General features: G+C 35.4%; 3 protein-coding genes across 3 annotated transcripts; 2 read left to right on the top strand and 1 right to left on the bottom strand.

Annotated features, from left to right (window-relative positions):
- Positions 1 to 68: 68 nt before the first annotated feature.
- LOC120637888 (single-pass membrane and coiled-coil domain-containing protein 4 homolog) lies at positions 69 to 1,102 on the top strand. The gene is made up of 2 exons (XM_039909939.1): positions 69 to 608; positions 739 to 1,102. The coding sequence occupies exon 2, from the start codon at positions 746 to 748 to the stop codon at positions 926 to 928; it is 183 nt and encodes a 60-aa protein (XP_039765873.1). The 5' UTR covers positions 69 to 608; positions 739 to 745; the 3' UTR covers positions 929 to 1,102.
- A 1,636-nt stretch (positions 1,103 to 2,738) lies between these two features.
- LOC120623265 (thiamine transporter 2-like) lies at positions 2,739 to 14,145 on the bottom strand. The gene is made up of 7 exons (XM_039889185.1): positions 13,476 to 14,145; positions 11,208 to 11,338; positions 9,882 to 10,026; positions 7,402 to 7,544; positions 6,688 to 6,873; positions 5,591 to 5,808; positions 2,739 to 4,351 (listed from the first exon to the last, which is right to left on the bottom strand). Exons 1-7 carry the CDS (start codon positions 13,708 to 13,710, stop codon positions 4,099 to 4,101), a joined length of 1,311 nt encoding a protein of 436 aa, XP_039745119.1. The 5' UTR covers positions 13,711 to 14,145; the 3' UTR covers positions 2,739 to 4,098.
- A 2,491-nt stretch (positions 14,146 to 16,636) lies between these two features.
- On the top strand, positions 16,637 to 21,430 carry LOC120623359 (zinc finger protein 14-like). The gene is made up of 6 exons (XM_039889335.1): positions 16,637 to 16,983; positions 17,512 to 17,633; positions 18,017 to 18,226; positions 19,635 to 19,769; positions 20,430 to 20,495; positions 20,584 to 21,430. Exons 1-6 carry the CDS (start codon positions 16,865 to 16,867, stop codon positions 21,312 to 21,314), a joined length of 1,383 nt encoding a protein of 460 aa, XP_039745269.1. The 5' UTR covers positions 16,637 to 16,864; the 3' UTR covers positions 21,315 to 21,430.
- The last annotated feature ends 26 nt before the right edge of the window (positions 21,431 to 21,456 follow it).

Here is a 21,456-nt window from a genome sequence, read left to right as displayed (position 1 = left end):
CAGAGTTCAGATGCATGTTGGCTATTAGTTTGACTCACTAAGTATCCAATGTGGAAGTTCTGCGACGCGTCAACGAAAACTGCGAACTTGCATACCATCAAGGTTAGGAAAGTTGCATGTCTGGGACACGAAAGATATGAGCTCCTGCATCTAATATGATGGAAAAGTTGCCGGTAAAAAGTATTGGATTCGTAACATCAGAGAGTTGACGGGAATTGCGAGTTTAGAATTATTTCGCCTTGCTATAAATAGACAGGAATTTACGAAATTACCGCAAGATGAAGAAAATCTTAGAAGATTATCTTATAGTAATTATTATCAGTCTGTCAGCCAGTCAGTTGGGAGGGTAATTGGGAAGAAGGTCCGCTGCACAGATTAATAACATGTTCGCTGTTTAGTATATTGTCTGTCAACTAAATGTAGGTAGGTAGGTAACTAAGTCAACACAACTGTCAGGTGTCAATGTCAATAATATGAACACGACACGAAATTGTACAACTGGTTGTAAAAAGTAAATAATTTTCGGTAACTCTTGCTTGCTGACGTGTTTAATTACAATTCATATTAAAATACGAGATTTGCATTTATTCTAAATAAAGATTTAACAGGTAAAGTATTTATTTGCATCGAGCCTTAAAAATATAACAACAACATACATTATTTAATGAAAGAATACTGTGCGTCTTGTTGCCATGATTATGATAATAACTTTCTATAACATTCCACAAAATTTTTTAGTTTCATTATGAGGAAGCTTAAAGGACTAGTTAAAGAAAACGCACGGCAAAAACGCGAAAGGAAGCAGGAATTTGCTAAAATGCGTCAACAGATACATACCATTGTTTTACCAACTTTTGGTGTTATTTTTCTCTTCATATGTATCTACGTGTACTTCAAGACTAGACCTTCCACAATGCAATATACGTAACGGATGCAATTCCTGAATAGTGTGTGTAAATAGTATATGATTGGTATTGGGCATATGGTGAAAAATTAAAATAATTCGGTATACAAATAAATTTTAGTAATATGGTTGTGAATTATATGTGACTGTTATCTAATATTCTGTAATCTATAAAATAAATATGGAAAAAAGTATGTTTTTAGAAATTTCATTTGTTACATTCTATTGTCAATTTATATCATTAAGGTATTTATGTCATTAAGGTCTTTATAATGACTTTCAGTGGCTTTTTCTACATTATTTATAGTATGATCATTATATTATATTATTAATTTACCACATATTGTGCATTCTAGGTTTATTTTATTGTAGGTGCATTTTAGTGTTTTGTTGATTTCATTATGTTGTGAAAACTCATGCATGAAAGTTAATAGAGTTGTAGAGTGTTTCTTTAACAGTATACTAAACTAGCTGTCACAGCGAACTTTGTACCGCGGATCATTTTTTTTTTTATGAATGTTATATTTTAATACTTACTATCCTATTCCAGTCTAAGAGGAATCCAAAAAATCAAATATCATAAAAATTGGTCCAGCCGTACTTGAGTTATAAATGGTGTTAGTAACACCATACACACAACTCTCTTTTATATATATAGATTAAAGATATAAATGTAGAAATATTTAAAAAAATAAATATAAATTTATTGTGAGTTTTGAGTAATAAAATATTTTAAATCATAACAATTAAACATAGTTTTCTTCCTAGTTTGTTAAAGTAAAAGTTTGATAAAGTTTTTTTTTGTAGTATAAATTGACAGACCAAATAGATGGCCACAATATGATGTTATAGAATACAATAGAATAGAAAAACTTTATTGCAACACAACACAAAAAATACAAGGAAAACAGTAATAGTACTTAGTGCTAGGGTGCAAAGGCGGCCTAAAAGTGATCTTTTGAAGGCAACCTGAGCGTTCGAAGCCAATTAAAAAGTGGAAAGTGGATGGTGCATAAAGTATGTTACAAAAAAAAAAACTTACATGAACATACATACTATTTACATATTAACTACACAAATGCTGATATAAATTTATATATGATATATATTTATGCTACTATAAACTTACATAATACTCAATTACATAGATGAGTAATAATTTTTTAAGTGATGTTTAAACAGGTGAATGGTTTTGGAATGACGAATTTCCCAGTGGAGCGAGTTCCACAGTTCCTTTAACAGTGAATGACTCGTTATAGCGCTGAGAGCTGTAGCTGTGTGTGTGTGTGTGTGTGAGAGAGTAGCTGAGTTATGTGGAAAACCATTGCTTATCAATAGAACAACACCTTGTAGGGACTGCAAGGAACGCATCTTACCAAAGTCCCATCTTGTTTCTGTCAGCCTGAGGTTTAGGTGTTAAGCTACATGTGCTTGTAATTAGACACAGCAATGCTGCTTGGAGGCAAAAATAAGCAAGGTAGTTTTTCCCTTGATGCACCCTATTTCAAAAACTTTTACTGCTACTATAATATATTAAAATCAAAAGTGAATTTACACCTTAAAAACATTATTCCAGTCTATCCATGGACATGCATGCGCATGGTATTTATGATATATCAAAATGTCCCATCCATTTGGCAGGCACGGTAAAATAAAATGGAAAAACAGAAGAATTAAAAGTGTGTTGTATGTTCAGTAACATACACTCTATACATTTTAGGTGGTATTATTGCATTTGCAATTAGGAGTTCCTTTTATCTATGTTATCAAAAAAATACTGTGTTTATTGGTGAAAAACATTTTATTTAAGTTTCTATACTTAAATACTGTACAATGTTAATTTTACATATGAAAATATTCTAATTTAAATGGATATTTATCTTCTAAATTTAACGTTTCCCAGTCTTTTTAGTCTACATATATACCTAGAAGACATAGCATCTGAAATGATGAAAGCTGTGTATAGTGTCAGAATGAGAAGGGTTTAGGCATTAGTCTACCAGGCTGGTAAAGTGAGGATTGGTAGACTTCACAGGCTGTTGAGAACATTATGGAGAACTCTCAGGCATGCCGGTTTTCTCATGTTCTTTTCCTTTATCGTTTAAAACAAATGATATTTAAATTGCTTAAATTAAAAACGTACAAGCCAGTTCCGGGGCTCCAACTCTATCTTCACGAAAGGATAGCTGAAGCCATACCTACTAGGTTATCACCGCTATTACAACATAGGCTTTGCAATAACAGTCCATTATTCTTTACCTGTCTACATTTGTGTAATTACAAATAAATTGAGATTTCTTTTTTGTATATTATAATAAGCTTTTAATAATATTTTTTTTTTAAGTACTTTGCACTACTATGAAACTAAAACAAAGAGTTTAAGACAGGTTAGATAAAATGGAATATATTATTTTTATTTATCCTACAAAAATTTGCAATCCCCCTATTTAATTTGGAATTTGAAAGATCTAGATACATAGAAGATGCCCATAATTTCAAGATAACTTTTAGAAAGGAGTCTTTGTCATTGTATAATCCTTCAAAGTGTCTTCTGAATATCCTATCAAAATCAGTTCAGCTATTCCAAAGATAATTTTAGGATGCTAAATGTATTAAAGTTGGAATCGTGTGTTTAGGTTATAATATGAACCCATTACCGGCCAACTACAGGGCACGGGTCTTTTCTGACTATGATAAGGGTTTGAGGCCACAGCCCAAAACGCTGGCCCACTGCGGATTGGTGGACTCCACACGCCGTTTGAGAAACTTTATGGAGAACTCTCGCGTATGCAGCATCCTCACGTTTTCCTTTACAGTTGAAGCAAATGATATTTTAATTAGTTTTAAACGCACATAACTTTAAAGTTAGAGGGAATGCTGGGATTTGTACTCTGCTCACCGAAAGTGAAGTTAAAGTCCTACCCACTGAAGTATCACCATTATCTAGTAATATGAGCATAATAAAAGGCAGTTATTTAGATATAACAGACAGATACATTAAGATGTATTTATTTGTATAGATATATATATCTATACATAAACTATATTGGTATTTCAGGAGGAGCCCTAATAATTTGGTTAAAATTTGTTTTTCTTGCCAAGTTTATTTAGATAGAAATATTGTTAGTGTATTCATTTTTAACCCTATTTTGTGTAGCTATTTTTATTCTTAATGGGCTTAAACCTTTATATTGTTATCCATACTGATTGGTAATGTTAATACTTTTATTTTGTTTATATAGGTGCACTATCCACCCCAGAAGCCATGCGGAGGCCAGTACAAGGAACAGTCCACTGATGGTGAAATACTGGGCTGTTATTGGTAGCTTCATTGTCTGGATGAGTATTAATGTTAGTATAGATTGGAGTCCAGTGCCGACGAGGGTGTTGATGCCAAATATGAGACCGAAGCAGCTCTCGTCGGTAAGCTGACTTGCTATTTTTGCACTGGAACAATAGGATATATTACTTTATAATGTCCAATTTATTTAGTCCACGCTTTATCAATGGGGCTTTTAAAGTATAGAAAATAGTGTAAACCGAAATTAAAAATACGATGCTGATGTTTTCTTAATTTTACCAGAAATTTTATTAGAGTTAATTTAAATAAATAGCAAACAACAGAACTTAGCTAGGCCCTGATTCTTAAACAAAACGAAATCGCAACTAAACATGAATTGCAGAGTTTAAAACCACTGACTGTCAAAATAATGAAGGTAGACAAATTGATAAAACTCTTACAAGTTATGGTGTGACACCATATCTTGTAAGAGTTTTATCAATTTGTCATTGTACATATATATACATGACTATGGGAGTCATGTACATATATGTACTTGACATAAATGTACTTGTAAGAGTTTTATCAATTTGACTATCTTCATTATTTTGACGGCCGATTGGCGCAGTGGGCAGCGACCCTGCTTTCTGAGTCCAAGCCCGTGGGTTCGATTCCCACAACTGGACAATGTTCGTGTGATGAACATGAATGTTTTGTAGTGCCTGGGTGTTTATTTGTATTTAATAAGTATTTATGTATATTATCCATAAAAATATTCATACGTTATCTTAGTACCCACAATACAAGTTACGCTTACTTTGGAGCTAGATGTCGATGTGTGTATTGTCATGATATATATATTATCATTTATTTATGACGCCGTGCTGTATCTAATGAACCATAATAGCTTAGAGTTGAAGTTTTCACAGAATGTCTATTAAAAAAAGAATGCACGAATAGTATTGAGTTTTCTTTATAGTATCTTTAGTACGAGCCTGTAGTTTAGAAATTGGCAGTGATTCTAAACTGTCGATGAGCGGCGACCCTACTTTCTGACCCCAAGGCTGTGTGTTTCCCACAACTGGAAAATGTCTGTGTGATGTACATTAATGTTCTCCAGTGTCTGGGCGTTCATCTGTATATTATAAGTATTTATAAACATTCTTCAGTTATCTTAGTACCCATTACACAAGCTGCGCTGACTTTGGGATACAACAGTTTTTAATTGTAATTTGGAAACCACTCTAAAGATTAACCAGCGTGGCCAAAGTCCGTCAGAGAAACTGTGTGTGTGTATTTGCGTATTTGTGCTTGTGTGTGTGTGTGTTTTGTGTGTTAGGACGTATGTTTGTACGTGCGTATGTGTGGTTGTGTGTTAGTATGTATATAAAATATCAAACGGTTACCTGGCTAAAGTGATCGTGTAGTGGAACAGCATGCCCATAACTATGTAGCCAACATAAGACGCGAACACGTTAGGCACGTACGTGCCCACGAATGTCGCCACCCCTTGCACCGCGGCCACGGGCGCTGGGAGCAAGGCCTTAGTGCAGTACGACGCAATGAAAGCACCGAATGCACCCAGCAAAGTTAGTATCGCTTCCACTGCACCGTTGTATGCTACCTAGAAGATATGATTATCTATTCACAGCAGTGTCTTAACACTTTTAACTCAAAGCAACTTTCAAATATGAAGTTATGCCATATGTATTCATAAAGCCGTAACCCCTTATTAATAAACGAAGCATAACATCATAATAGTTATGCAGTGATTTTTCAGTCTTTAACGGCCAGCACCATTAAAATAATAGAGTGCGAAGAGAAACACAGCATAACTATACCGACGTTTATTAATAAAACCACCTTATTAATAAAGGTGACGTCGAGTCAGAATAGTTACGCAGTGTTTAGTTAAACTCCAACTGTTAATAATTAAACTTTGTTAACCTTTGAAATGCTAAGGAGTGAATGTAACTATATTATAACTGTCGCGACGTTATGCCCTGTGTATTAATAAGGACATAACCCACTTTTTAATAAACGTTGTTTTACTACAGAATAGTAACGCAGTGTCACACTTCAACTGGGAATACTTTTCAAATGTCAGAGCGCGAAAAAACACTGCATAACTATTCCAACGTTATGCTTTTTGCATTATAAAACCATAATACCCTTATTAATAATCGTCGTGTAACGTCATAATAGTTACGATTTGTTGTTCCGACGCTATGGCCCCAAACACCTAATTTAATAAACGTTTATTAAATTAGGGGTTACCTCCTTATCAATAAGAAGTTATTCCCTTATTGATTTTGACGTTTATGAAATAACGGAGTAACCCCTTATTGTTAAACGTTTATTAAGGGGGTTAGGGTCAAGTCGAAACACATGTAGCGTTCGAAACAATAAAGCGTAACTATTCTGACGTTGCACCACGTTTATTAATAAGGTTATTAGGGCCTCATAATACATGTGAGTTTAATAAAAACAAATAGTACATTACCGTTTCATTGCTCTCCCCTTGCACAAGTTTCCAAAGTATCTGCATGTTAGTTTGGGCGAGTACGAACAGCGCCAACACGACTGCATACAGCGCCGACCACGCGAGCACCTTCGGTCGTGTGTACGCTAGGCGGGCGTGGCGCGTTATTAAAGTCGCCGCATCTGTTATGCCCCTACGTATCGAGCGCTGCAAGAGTTTATTTTCTTTAAGTGAAAAACGTCTTTTTCGAGGAGTTAGACTGAACCGTCACGCTCTGAGATGAAAGGCTCGATCGGGTGGACTCGGGACCGGCTTGTGTAACCCGAGAGAGAGACACAAGTCAGCTGTTGTTCGGTGTTGCGCCGCTGTGTTTAGTATATTCAATTCGTACCTAATAATTGTCTTTGTTAATTGAATAGTTATTATTAGTATGTACTTAATAATAACTATTTGGTTAACATTGTGAGCTTACTGTGTGTAGACAGCGGTTTATCGTGCTAATAAATTGAAAACATTATAAACATTAAATATTACAAAATACAAAGTCATTGGTACTTCTGCCGTGCGGTCTTAAGTACCTACATTCTTTTTTTTTTTAAACATTCTTCTTTACGCTTTAATTTCTTGCAATGAAACGTGCACATATGTTACCTATATAACAGAGCACGAAATAATATTGTAGGATGCATAAGTATTATTTAATAAACGTTTAACATTCATTCATACAATACCTACCCTATTACTTGGACTAGATGGAGGTGTGTGTTTGTCGGCGTGGTCAATGTCAAGTTGCAGCGATGTACGAGAACGACGGTGAAAGTAGATCCCGTAAGGCACAGGTGGCAACCAAAACGCCCAGAAAGTAGCCAAAACTTGAGCTGAAAAGTTAAGTAATCCACCTTGTATGCGAAAGTTTGTATAGATGGATGGATGGATGGATAGATGAACCAATTTGACTGAATTTTCGAATGAAGATATATTATACCCTGGATTAACACACATGCTGCTTTTTATCCCAGGAAAATGTACGCTTCACGCAGGATTCATGAAAAACGAAAACGAAACGAAAAAACCGCGAAGAAGTCGCGGGCAACACAGCTAGTATTGCTCAACTGAAGGTTACAGTTTCTTTGTTTGTATATGTTTATCTCAGTAAATGCCAGACCGATAATTTTTGCGTTCATCATATCAACCCGTTACCGGCCCACTATAGGGCATGAGTCTTTTACTGGAATGAGAAGGCTTTCGGCCGTAGCCCACCACACTAGCTACGTGCGGATTGGTGGACTATTGCTGCGTCTTTTTTACACAACTACAAATTTTGGTTCGTGAATAAGTTGTCTTTGATGGTAGCGGGGGCTAATTGACGTATCAAGTGCTTATAAACTAGGCCTAAAATTAATGGATTTTGAATTTTGAGCTATGGCAATCATAATTTCAAAGTCTAAAAAAAGGGCGACGTGTAATTAGTAAAATAACAATTAGTTTAATTTTTTTTTTATTTTTTTTTTCTAAGCATCTTCCAGCAACAAATTAGCAACAAATTGACCCTTATTTGCTTGATTGATCAGTCGACATTCAGTGATTCCCACGCGTAATGTTAGCGTTATTGCCGATTTTATGCGATCGGTTAGAGCAAAAAAATTAATTTTTTAGCAACTAATTAGCAACAAAAAAGCAACAAATTTCGGTGTTTTTTTTTCAATTTCGCTAATTTTACGTCGCCATTTTTTTAGACTTCGCTATCTTAATGTAAAGTTAGCGTTATTGCCGATTTTATGCGATCGGTTAGAGCAAAAAAAATAATTTTTTAGCAACTAATTAGCAACAAAATAGCAACAAATTTCGGTGTTTTTTTTTTTTTTTCAATTTCGTTAATTTTACGTCGCCATTTTTTTAGACTTATAATTTCATACCCTAATCGGTTTCTACGCCGCTTCGTACCGGTATATTCACTTTGCGACAAAAATTTTGGCTGTAGGGTGGTCAACTAGCCACGACCGAAGCAGCAGACCGGACAGAGAAAATTCAGAAACTATAAATATCCGAATTGCCGCCGGGAATCGCGTCATTGTGTTATAAATGGGTTTGAACCCATTTATAACACAATGACGCTCACCACTAGGTTCGATATAAATATATTATGTAGTAGGGATGAAGAGTCCTTCTTGAGCTTTATCTATCATCAAAAATTGCAATCATTTCGCAATAAAAGAAAGTGATTGAATAATATTGTAATCAAAATTGTTTCAATAATATCCACATACAAATAATTACCAACCGTATGATAAGACCTAACAAAGATTGTTTATGTATAAAATTTTAATGAAAGACTGCATTTGATACAATATATTTTCTACATTGCGATAACTATTCAAAGAGATGCTTTCTTCAATACTATGTTGACATTAAGCTTATTGAAGTAAAGATCGATGCTTATGAAAAGAACCAGTTTCGTAAACAGTGCTTGCTTTCAAACTGATGTTTTTTCTAAAATTATATAATTCAACGCATGATTTTTGAAAAAGCGAAACAAACGCGGACGAATTCGCGCATGACTGTTAGTTAAGTATAAATAAATAATTAGACACGCATACAAGGAATAATTTAAGAAATTAAAATATCACTTGCTTTAACGGTGAAGGAAAACATCTTAAGGAAACGTGCATGCCCCTGAGACTTATCTCATCTCATTCTCGATATTGTTCACTTTCGTGGGGCCGTGTTCGAATCCCAGCACGCCCAAATCAAAGTTATGTGCGTTTTACCACAAACACAATGAGAAGGGGTTAAGTTAAGGCCGCAGCCTACCACGCTGGCCCAGTGCGGATTGGTGAACTCCACACACCTTTGAGAACATTATGGAGAACTCGGTACGCAGGAACATCGATGATTTCCTTCACCGTTAAAGTAAGTGATATTTTTATTACTTAAAACGTACATAACTTTGCAAAGTTATAGGTGCGTGCTGGGATTCGTACACGACCCCACGAAAGTGAAGTCGAGCTCCTACCCACTGGGCTACAACCGAAATTGGATACAAGGTCATTATTTGTGAACACATCGTTAGCGCGATCCAGGATCTTTGTGGCGCCATCTAGTTAGATAATGTGGCGACCGCCACACTTGATTGCTTAGATAGGGCGTGAATTGAGGACAAACAAACGGAGAAAAACACTTTTCATTTATAACATTAGTATGGATAGATTACTTACCAACCAGAGTGATATAATTGAGATCTCTATAATTCATCAGATCGAAATGCGTAAGTAATTGCGAGCTAACACCGGACACAAAGCGGCCGGTCAGTGCCGCAATCCGTGTGTAAGAGGATACCAGCGGATACTTATCGGGATCCACCTGCAAAAAACAGAAATATTAGCAAAAAAATAAATACGTAAAAAACGGGGTCTCCAAAATAGTATATTGTAACGTACCTAAAGTGCGGATTGCGATAAGTATGTGATTTGAGGTCTTGGGCCGAGCTAATGGTGAAGGAAAAGACTTGGAACGAGTTATATTGATCTGGCACGCATAAATCTAACGCATAATATATTTTCTGCGTGCGTTCTGACTTCTGAGTCAGAGTCAGCAATTAAATATCACTTGCTTCAACTTTTAAGGAAAATATCGCAAGGAAACCTGGATGCCTGAGAGTTTTCAATAAAAGGCGTGTGGAGTCGACCAATCCGCATTTGCCCAGCGTGGTGGACTACGGATACAGCCCTACAGTAGTGGGTCAGTAAAAGGGTAGTAATGCTTGGGCAGGTTCTTTCCGTTGTACGTAGGTTTTATGTATGTATTATTGTGAGTCGGTGCTCAGCAAAGGGATTGATAAATACCTACACTATGGGGTCACATTTCTTTTGATAATTTCAACTAAAATGTAAATATTTCTTTACTTCATGACAAGTTAGCTCTTTAGATACACTTCAACATCAAGTGAGGTGGCAGCCATATACAACGAAACAATTCCTAATACAGAAGATACTCACCGGGCGCATTCGCTTCGCAAACTTTCGTCTTGCATTCGTTGCGCGAGCGTTTCGTCACGAGGATACGGTCGAACACTCTTGATTTTGAGATCGTACCCTGAACCTCGTCTTTCATAATCGCATATGCCGACAAAGTTTTATATTTCTATTCACTTCAATTTAAGCGGCTAACCTGTTAGGTGTATTGCTATATATTTACAATAGACCCATACCCCTAATCGGTTTGGAATCTGTGGCAAGCTAAATCGTTTGGCAGCACGTCTGACAGTTTTGTCTGGCGCGAGGCTTTGGCCGTGGCTAGTTACCACCATACCGACAAAGACGTGCCGCTAAGCGATTTAGTGTTCCGTCGCGATTTCGCGTAGAAACCAATTAGGGGTACGACCACGATACTCTAACAGGTTAGCCCGCTACCATCTTAGACTGCATCATCACTTACCATCAGGTGAGATTGCCATCGAGGGCTAACTTGTAGTGGAATAAAAAAAAATGTATAAACTAACTAAACGAAACAACTAGGCAAGTATTCTAAAATAAAAAGCTCACCTTTGCATAAATGTACGTTAAATATGCGACTTCTGTGGCCATATACAGTCCATAGAGAAATTGGGACACTTGCACCCATTTCAAACTTGAAGTCCATAGGAGGACTGCATAAACTGATATCCCACTTAGACCTGAAAAGAACTTGGTTAATGTAGATCACAGTCATCATAATCATCGTGTCAACCGATGGACGCCCACAGCTGGTTGCCGTGGTATTTGTAACAACAAAAGACCTTTGCTTTTGTTGTTACAAATACCACGGTCTTTTGCCGCTTGGGCCCAACGGCTTCATCACAGATGACTTGCTTGATGTCATCCGTCCACCTCATCGGGTGTCTTATCTTCTTGCGAAGTAGGTCGCCATTCTAGCACCAATGCCGCTTTAGCTTCGCGACTCTAAACTATGTCGGTAACTCTGGTTCTTCTAAAGATCTCCTCATTTCTGATTTAATCACGTAGTATGTGGATTAAAAGTTATAAACAGCCTAATTGAACAATGTTATATTATACAACAGCAATTATGCAGGCTGTTATTGAATGAACAATATAATAGTGACGCGATGTTTTACGATAAACCATTTTTTATTGTTTATTTTCCGTACTGACAGATGACTATCTTTTATGTTGACTGAGGATAAAATGTTACAATTTCACTGAAAATTTTATGTTTTATGAATAAGAAAACCATATTTTTCTTTATTTAGATCAATTAAGCACACACTACTTTACATCTACTATTTTTTATCGGTTAAATGTCAAACTTAGAAACTTCATCATAATCATAATCATCATTTCACTGCTGGACATAGCTCTTTTGTAGGGAGTTCCACAATCTACGGTCCTGGGCCGCTTCCCTCCAGCGGCTCCAATTATGTCATCTATCCACCTCGTTGGGGTCCAACCTACTCTGCGTTTAACAGTGCGGGTCGCCATTCCAGCACCTTAAGACCCCCACATCTATCAGTACTCCGAGCTATGTGCCCTGCCCATTGTCACTTCAGCTTCGCTACTCTCTCAGACTTTTAGAAAAACTTTGTGAGAAATAAATGAGACAATTTTATTGTTCCTGGAAAATTCATTTTTAAGTAGTAGTAGTAAGTAATTCTATGCAGTAGAAGTAGCAGACAATGGCTAGTGCAGTGTGACATCACATACTTTTACGTATAACATTCATTGTACAGAACCTTGAAAATTAATTGCTAATAATAAAACCAACTGAAATTGAGTTTAGTCATTGAGGTATATGTTGTTGCTTCTAATATTTCTTAAAACATTTAAGCAAGACAATATGTAAAACTGATGGATATTATTACAATAATAATTGGTATCATTTGAGTTTTTGATTGTGGTAGCAACACAGAGTATCACATTGAGGATTTTCTCCATGAGTAAAAAATAAATAAAGTGAATAATTAAAATTCACATGTTTGTCTTGCTTTCATGGATAAAGTTTAATAGGTCAGCTATGTGCATTTTCATATAAATTTTCCCCTATAAACCTGGATCAGCCAGATCTGAATGACCATTTTTTATATTATTAAGTCTAGTATTAAGAAATTGGAAGGAGTGAGATAGCCCAGTAGGTCGGACTTCACTTTTGGGGGGGAGAGTTCAAATCCCAGCACCTCTATGCATGAGTGGATGAGTGGAGTCTACCAATCTGTGTTGGGCCAGCATGACTTAACCCCTTCTCATTGTGGGAGGAGACCTGTTCTCTGTAGTGGGCTGGTAATGGGTTGATGATGACTAAGAATTTAATTTTTTTCAATACTAATTTAAATCAAGTATTAGATTATGTGTTATCGCATAATCTTACTATCATTGTGATCCAACACTTGATTACATGTATCAATAAAGTTAAAACGCATAGTGGAGATAAAAGTGTTATTATGTGTATATGCTGTTCTCACATGTAAGACCAAGATAAGATAGGCTTTGTCTCAGACAGTATGTTTTGTGAATAAATAATGTGGTAAATAATAGCTGACCTATGTTTTCAAGGAAGATGAGATGATGTTAAGATAGTCTAGTTTCAACTCAGGAATCAAAAAAATATAGTTAATATATTACACTATTATTCTTATAACATATTGTAGCAACACAAATGAACTGAAACTACTATGTTATATTCTAGTTGGATACTGAATAAAACTGGATCTTAATACTATATCTATTCCACCATATTACCACTAATATATTTTTTGTCACTATTTAGCTAGCATGTTTGCTGAATTAGAAATATAGTTTGTCAAGCAATTATTTTCTCACCTGATAGAATAATCACTGGCTTGAAACGTAGAAAATCTGTGATCAAAAATACTAGAACAAGCAGCCCCAAATATGAGTATGTTCCCACGGGATAAACATCTTGGTTTAATTGTTCCTGTGTAATATTGCGCCATTCACCAGACAGGAATTCAGTAACGAAAGGTTCAGAGGGTCGTATCTCTCGTAACGTACCAAACAAACATAGTATCAGAGTTACTTTTATCCAGTCTTCCATTTTTATTTAAGTCACGAAAAACGAAAAATTATGTTCAAGACAGCATGGGAGCAACGTGCAGCCTTTCAGAGTATCGCTATACAAATGTTTACGTAATGTTGTTCTACTCATTAAATTGCGGACCATCGTGGCCAGTTATAATTTGTAAGATGTTAGCTCTTATTCCGACGTTCATAAGTTCCTGGGTCTGTGCATTTTATGTTCTCTAAATTATTTTGTTTTTAAAAACACGCTGGGAGAGGTTTAACCGCAACAGGTTTCTCATTTATTTTACGAATATTTGATGGGTCATTGTACTTATTGCTATAATAATTTCTGTGACTTTGCCAATATCTACAAATAAGTTGTAATAAAATAATCACAGGAAATTCAATTCACTTCACGAATTGGGTTTTCGCAAAAATAAAAGAAAAAAACTGATTTCGAGGACTTTTGTTGACAAGTTTGAACTTGATTGACATTTATACGGGGCACGTGACATTGACAACGATTTTGAACCTTAGAACCACCTCAGATTGTACTGAGTTTTGGTCTTGAAAAAAGAAGAAGTGGTTGGTTATATTTGAGGTTATTTAGGTTAACAGTGATGAATTAAAGTACGTGATATATATATTGAATATTCATTTTGTTTTGGAACGAAGATTAGTTGTCAATTGACGAAATAATGAGAATTGGGCTGTACGGTGATATACCTTTGCCTTTTTCCTACGGAAAAAAAATAAAGAAAAAAAAAAATTACAAATGACATGTTTTGACGTTTGTGGTTGACGTATTGTGAATTTGATTTTAGATTTCAATATAGATTTTTTTTTTTTTTTTTTTTTTTTTTTTTTTTTTTTTTTTTTTTTTTTTTTTTAGTTTTTTTTTTTTTTTTTTTTTTTTTTTTTTTTTTTTTTTTTTTTTTTTTTTTTCGGCGGGAAACTTCGTACATGGCGGACGCGGTTTTCTCAAATTTTTCTTTGATTTTACTGTAAACTCGTCTTGAAAAGGATTTGGTGTTGTTTATATTGAACTGTAACTTGGCCTGTCAATTTGTGCACACGTGTTAGTGAGATTCCGGTGTAATTTCGGTGTTTTATGTGAATTTACACAGCAGCAGAAATAGTTGTTATTGGTGATATTCGTATAAATCTAACCGTATTTGGTGTTGGTTAAATATTTATTATGTGTCTGTAGTTATAGTGTTTCCAGTAAAATGGATCTAGATACACCTCCTGAGCCGCCCGACCCGGGGGCATCAGCCTCGTCTCGCAAACGACAAGGAGAGGATACCAACGTATATGCGGCCAAAAAAACTATAACTGATCCTACTCTGGTAAACCCATCCGTTCAAAGCCTTTACATACATCCTTCCTTCACCGAAGGCGCCAAGTCATACTCTGACGATGATAATGGGCCTTTTATCGTCCAAGTCTCACGGGAAGTGGAGGACCCATCCTCTGGAGCGTCATTACGGGCTATAAATTTCGGTCAATTCTTGCACAAACACAAAATTGGTTCAATTATCCACGACGGCGTCAAAAATATAGGCCGCAACAAAATTACTGTAGAGTTTACTTCTGCCCAAGCTGCCAACAACTTTCTGGTTAGTCCAGTTTTGAAGTTATGCAAATATAGAGCTATAATTCCCACATACAACATAACCAGAATGGGGCTGGTGAAAGGAGTTCCCGTGGACTGGTCGATGGACGAGCTTGTTGATTCGCTAGAGCTCCCGCCTGGCTGTGGTGAGGTTCTGAAATCAAGGCGACTGAACAGAAAATCTGTCACAGAGGGTGTCATCACTTGGGTGCCTACCCAATCTGTTGTCCTAACCTTCAGGGGGCAAATGCTTCCTGCTAAGGTATATTCATACCACACCTCACTGCCAGTTGAAACATATAAACTTCCAACAATACAGTGCCAGAACTGCTGCCGTTTTGGCCACATTAAAACAATCTGCAGATCTAAGCCCAGATGCTACAGATGTGCTCAGCCCCATACAGGTGACTCATGTTTGGTCATCAAGGAATTATCTACATGTTTACACTGCTCTGGTAGTCATTTTGCTACTGATAAAGACTGCCCAGAATTCTCCAGGCAGCAATCTATTAAAATGGTCATGTCTCAGAATAATAAATCTTACATTGAAGCATCATCTCAGTTTCCTCCTGTCCGCAGGTCCTATGCTGAGATAACAAAAGAAATGTTTACTCCTACTAATGTAACTTCCTCCAAAACCTCCTACCGGCAAACAGTTTTCCGCTCTCCTCGTCCCCGAGCTCCTCTAGCAAAGGGCTACGATAAAAAAGCTGTTCAGACTATTGTCGGTGATTACTCCTCATCCCTTCCTAATGGATGCGCTCTCAACAACAATGTTGAGAACCCTCCCTCCCAAGGTAAAATGCTTGAGTTTATCTCTGAATTTCTACTTAGTATTGTCGCTCCATGTAGTGAAATTCCCTTACCGCCCAACGTTGCCAAAAACTTAAGCCAACTTTTTAAACTACTCCAAAATGGGCCCAATAACCCTGCTACAGTGGAACTGTAAAAGTTTACGTCCCAAGAAACATGAGTTAACCTTCATAATCCCACCATTCTTCCTCCCAAAGTCCCCCGTCCTTTGAGTGTTAAATGTTTTTTAATGTTTGTTTTCAGTCCTTATTGTAGATTTTTATGTAAATATATAGTAAGTAATAAAATTAAAGTATAATGTACAAAAAATATCCGTGTAAGATATATATGCATATGTTGTCTGTGTCCTTAGGTTAAAGAGCTAACTAGCTAATAACAACTATTTCTTGGTACAAATTCAAAATTAACTTTTCATTAGTTTCACCGATCAATCTCCTTCGTGCCTTCTTCATCTACAAGACATTGGCGAAATACCTTGTGCCCAGTTGGCGCAGACAAAAGCCATAAACAAGAATTGAATTGAATAGATGTATTCATACTGTATTGTTGATTTTGTAATTTTTAAGTGTGTGATAAGTCTGCTAAGTACTGTGATAACATAGCATGTGTATCACCAATAACTTAAAAATAGCGTCGTCTCAAATATAATGTCTTGGACGACTTGCCCGCTGTGGTTTTACCAAGAGCACGTCGCACTAAAAATATTTTGCTCTTGGAGGCTATCGTTATTGTATTAATAAACTAATTAATATAATTTATTATGCTGGAGTGCTCATATTGTGCTAAAAAATTCAAATATGAAAGTGAGAAGAAGCGACATGAACTTAGTCATATTCCACAGTTTGAATGCAAAGAGTGCAGAAAAAGATTTAGTTTTTTGTAAGTTTATAGATTTATTGAAATTTTAGCAAACTTTACAAATTGAATTTTTAAGAAAGTTTGTAAGTTATATCTATCCAACTATATAAATTCTTAATTCAAGAGGTGGTTAATTTCATGTTTTACTGGAATATTATCTCAATATGACAAATAGTCATGGGTACATTTTACCTATAAACATAGTAATTTATAATCAAACTCCAACAGATTTGTTATCCAGGTGTAAACAGCAATTATATAAATTTCTTTCTGAAGAGATGAGATCAGTACAAAAGAATATTATGAAGAAAAAACTTAATGTGAAAAAAATGTGTAGTTAACACATTTTTTTTTAATGTTAAAAGGAAGTAGGAGCCATATGTTATGCTTGTCCAAGGCAGCCTAAATGTTAATCTATCATCATTCCAAATTTTAATCAAATTGGTTGAGTAGTTCTTGCATGAAAGAGCAACAAACATCCACCAATCCATCCTTACTATCTTTCACTTATATAATTTTGATTTTATTTATTGATTGATGACAATGTAGATCTGCACTGAAAAGACACCAGAAGCAACATGAAAGGACTTGTAGCGTTGTATGCAGTGATTGCGGGCGCAGCTTCAGAGATGATTCATTACTCAAGCGTCATATAAAATATGCACATAAGGGTATGTATATGGTTGACTTATTGACTGACAACCCATGGTTTATTTAACCTCTGTGTTCTGTAGTTCCCACTATGAATAATTTTATTTCATCAATAGCCTATAACAATCCACAGCTGGAGTAAAGGCCTTTCTTAAAGGAACGGTTTTGTGGTAGACAATAGCACAGAGAACACTGATGCCCACTCTGTTTTATATTCCCTTAGTTGTCTCATCCAATGCCCATAGCAAGAGGAGGGGTTGACGACAACTGTGTTCTAAACTGCCATCACCACACTGCATAATTTTATTTAATATATTCATAAGTGTTCTCTTCCCAACTGATAGACAGCCGTAGCATATGCTGATAGACACAGCTATCCTAATTATTAGTATGGATTTTGCAGGTACTCTTGTTTGCTCAAAATGCAGTTCGACATTCAACAGCGAGCTGGCATTATCCTCCCATATGAAGTCACACAAACCAAAGTCAGATAGGAGGTTCAAATGCAAATATTTTGGCTGCAACAAGTCATTCAACTTCACACACCATCTGAAACACCATGAGCTAACACATACAAATCAAAAACAGCATAGATGTGACATATGTGGCAAAGGTAAACCTATTGTTTGGACTTTTAAAGAGTGCATTTATGTCAAGTGGACGATGTAACTTGGGAGTGACGTTGAATTTACAGTCAATTTATTTTTATTGTTATTTTAAAATGGGGGCTTAGTACCATTGCCTAGAGCAGTAGTATTTTATGGTTGGCTCTCTTGTTAGAGTATAATGATCTTTTTTTTAGGGATGGTAATGTATGCAATATAAAACTGTTATTTTGAAATAATAAATCTATTTACTCTGGTAGTAAGCCACCTTTTTATACTAGGGCTAATTTTGTAACACCAAGATGTATATGTATACAGAGAGTTCTTGACAATAAAATCCCAGTCTAAGTATGATAACAATGATTAACAATAGGGATCTTCCGAGTAGGTAGATTGATGCCTGAAAAAATTCATACAAAATTTATTTATATTGTTTGTGAAATCACAGTTCAATGCGTGATTGTTTGTGGTTCCTCATGAGTAATTATTTGCATACTTTGTCCTAAAGTTATTCATACCAAATAGTATGAAGTATTTATTTCTCTAACCAACAAGATAACAGAATACAATGCATCATCCTATTATTCATTATTAATTACGTAGGTAAATAACAGTTTTATGCATAATGAACCTTTTAACCATCTATGATTTACTAGTTGCATCTAAAAGATGCTTGTATAAAATTGTATACCAAAATGCTCCATAGAATATTTTTTTTGTTTTAATTCCACTACAAGTTAGACCTTGACTGCAATCTCAACTGGTGGTAAGTTATGATGCAGTGTAAGGTGGTAGCGGGCTTATCTGTTAGGGAGTACGGTAGTCATATCCGTAATCGGTTTCTACGCGACATTGCACCGGAACACTTAATCGCTTAGCGGCACGTCTTTGTCGGTAGAGTGGTAACTAGCCACGGCCAAAGTCTCCCTAAATTATAAACTCAGGGGGGTCCTGAGTTTATAAAACTTTACTTAAATTCACGGCGCTCAACATTGTGCCAGGGAGGTTGTCACATTATACCTATCTGACAACATTTTTACAGTATAGGAGGGTGAGAAATACTTCTTTACGCTAAGGGTAAATATATAAAAGAATATAAAGGGTGAATTAGTAAAACTTAAACAATAAATGTAATCGGTTTTAAAAATCTTGCCAGTTATAATATAATTTGAAAAGTTCGTGTAAAACATTTTGCTTAATTTTACAATGTATTCTTTAGAGTTTCATCTAACTAGTAAAAGGTGGTACAGAAGGTACACATAAAAGCTTTGAAAAATAGTTTTTAATAAAACCAAACAATTGTAAGAAAAAACAGTAAAAGAGGATTTTTATTCTTTCATTATGATATCTAACAAGATATGCATTCTTGAACCAATTTCAGACTACTTTGGAATTATACTATGTGTTTATTTCCAGGTTTTATCCAATTGCATCATCTGAAAACACATATTAAATCCCATACTTCAGATAAGCTGCTAAGTTGTTCTATTTTGGGTTGTAATAAAACATTTTCAACTGAATGCTCTAGAAAAAGACATATTGCCAGACACAGTAAGTATTGCATTAATTTACATATGAAGACAGAAATACACATGCTATTAAAAGAAGCATTTGAACTTACTTTATAGGATCTTTTCTTTTAGTTCTTCTCGAGACAGTAACCTTCGAGTTTTCTTGTAGGTAGCATACAGTAGTATGCGTACAGTATGCTCTCCTAGTGTCGTATCTACATTTGCTCTGAGAACACAGTATTAATTCAAGCAATCATTTACTAGGTGTAGTGTCTAATTGTAAATAAAGTGCTTTGGTTGCCCTCATATAATGCAGTGACGTTGTAGTGGCTCGTGTATTATGTTCTGTTCACTAGGTTCTGGTTTGCTTTTGTTGCGTAACGTATACTAAGTGGCACCTGGTCGAAAAATCATGCTTGTTTATTCCAAATCGGACGGGCATTACAAACGTGGAACGAATAGTAGACCGACTTTCAAATGCGTGTTCAAATTAAATTGATTATTTTTATCTCGGATTAGGATTTTTTGAATGTGTCTTGGGCATAAATATAGGTACGTTAAAATTTTGCGAGGTCTCCAATTTCAATGTCTCTTTATTGACATTATAAGGAATTTGAGTTTAACTTGGAAACCTATCACACGTCAAAATTATTAAAATTCCAATTAAACCAGTCAAATAATTTTGTGACTATCTTTTCAGAAACAACGGTTGACAGCGGAATATCATCAGATTCGAACTGTGATATTTCACAAGATTTCACCAAAGGTTAGTTTCCGTCATTTTTGGTTTCGGTATTGCAATTTAATTAATGATAAAGATAATTAATTTAAGCATATTTAAATTTATATTACAGGCTCAAAACTCTGTGCATCATGTGGGCAAATGATACAGTCATCGCAATATGAATATCATAAGGAACAATGTCGACTCAATGGAGAAAATCCTAAAGACCTGTCTTTGAAATTATTGCCTAATACCCAAGAGTTTAACAATATTATCACGAAAAAGCAAGAGTTGAACTGTGAGTCAATTTTAGGTGGTTGTATTGTTAGTGGCGACTCGCCCGATAACGACTGCTTGTGTGCTCAAATTAAAATAGATGTCGAATTTCATGATATAGCAAGTCCTATTGAACCCTTCAACGTTAAAAATGAATTGGTGCCCATAGAATCACTTGGCGATAAAATAAAATCAAATAATAACTGCGGAGGCTGTGAATGTTCTAGTAAAACTACGTGTAATTTAAATGCAGGCATAAAGTTCTATGATGACAATGATTTCCCACAAATAGAATACAGGAACGATGGAGTTATAAAAATAAAAGATACATTTGATATGGACATAACACCAATCAGTACTACAGCACCTATAAGCGAAATGAAAGTAGATGAACAAAATGATATATTTAAGTTTAATAGTTTTGTGCCATACAATAGTTGTCAGGCTGTGTTAGGGAGATGTATTGCAAGTGGAAACGGTGCTATGAGTGAGGAATGTCTTTGTGCGAAGATGGCCATGGATGACCAGACAATAATTTCACAAGAAATTGATGAAATAACTCCACAGCCAAATATATCAAGATAGTGTTTTCTGTGATTGCATATATTTTATTAATGTTAAATTAGTCTTTAATATATTATTGTTAACTACTGAATTATATAACACTATTTTATTAGAAATGGTTTTTATTTTTCTAAGAAATATGGGATTTATTAATGAAATTAGG

This window comes from Pararge aegeria, chromosome 4 (genome assembly GCF_905163445.1).
Source record: "Pararge aegeria chromosome 4, ilParAegt1.1, whole genome shotgun sequence".
NCBI classification, from domain to species: domain Eukaryota; kingdom Metazoa; phylum Arthropoda; class Insecta; order Lepidoptera; family Nymphalidae; genus Pararge; species Pararge aegeria.
The sequence above is the reverse complement of the archived record's forward strand: the minus strand, read 5'-3'. Positions and strand labels throughout refer to the sequence as shown.

Bases quoted from the DNA above. Each gene is read 5' to 3' on its own strand.
- LOC120637888 (XM_039909939.1), top strand. From the start codon at position 746: ATGAGGAAGCTTAAAGGACTAGTTAAAGAAAACGCACGGCAAAAACGC.
- LOC120623265 (XM_039889185.1), bottom strand. From the start codon at position 13,710: ATGGAAGACTGGATAAAAGTAACTCTGATACTATGTTTGTTTGGTACG. The intron at 7,545-9,881 runs GTAAGTAATCTA...TTAACTTTTCAG, and splicing joins CAATTATATCACTCTGGTTG to CTCAAGTTTTGGCTACTTTC. The intron at 6,874-7,401 runs GTAGGTATTGTA...AAACTCTTGCAG, and splicing joins CATCTAGTCCAAGTAATAGG to CGCTCGATACGTAGGGGCAT.
- LOC120623359 (XM_039889335.1), top strand. From the start codon at position 16,865: ATGCTGGAGTGCTCATATTGTGCTAAAAAATTCAAATATGAAAGTGAG. The intron at 16,984-17,511 runs GTAAGTTTATAG...ATGACAATGTAG, and splicing joins AGAAAAAGATTTAGTTTTTT to ATCTGCACTGAAAAGACACC. The intron at 18,227-19,634 runs GTAAACCTATTG...GTTTATTTCCAG, and splicing joins ATGTGACATATGTGGCAAAG to GTTTTATCCAATTGCATCAT.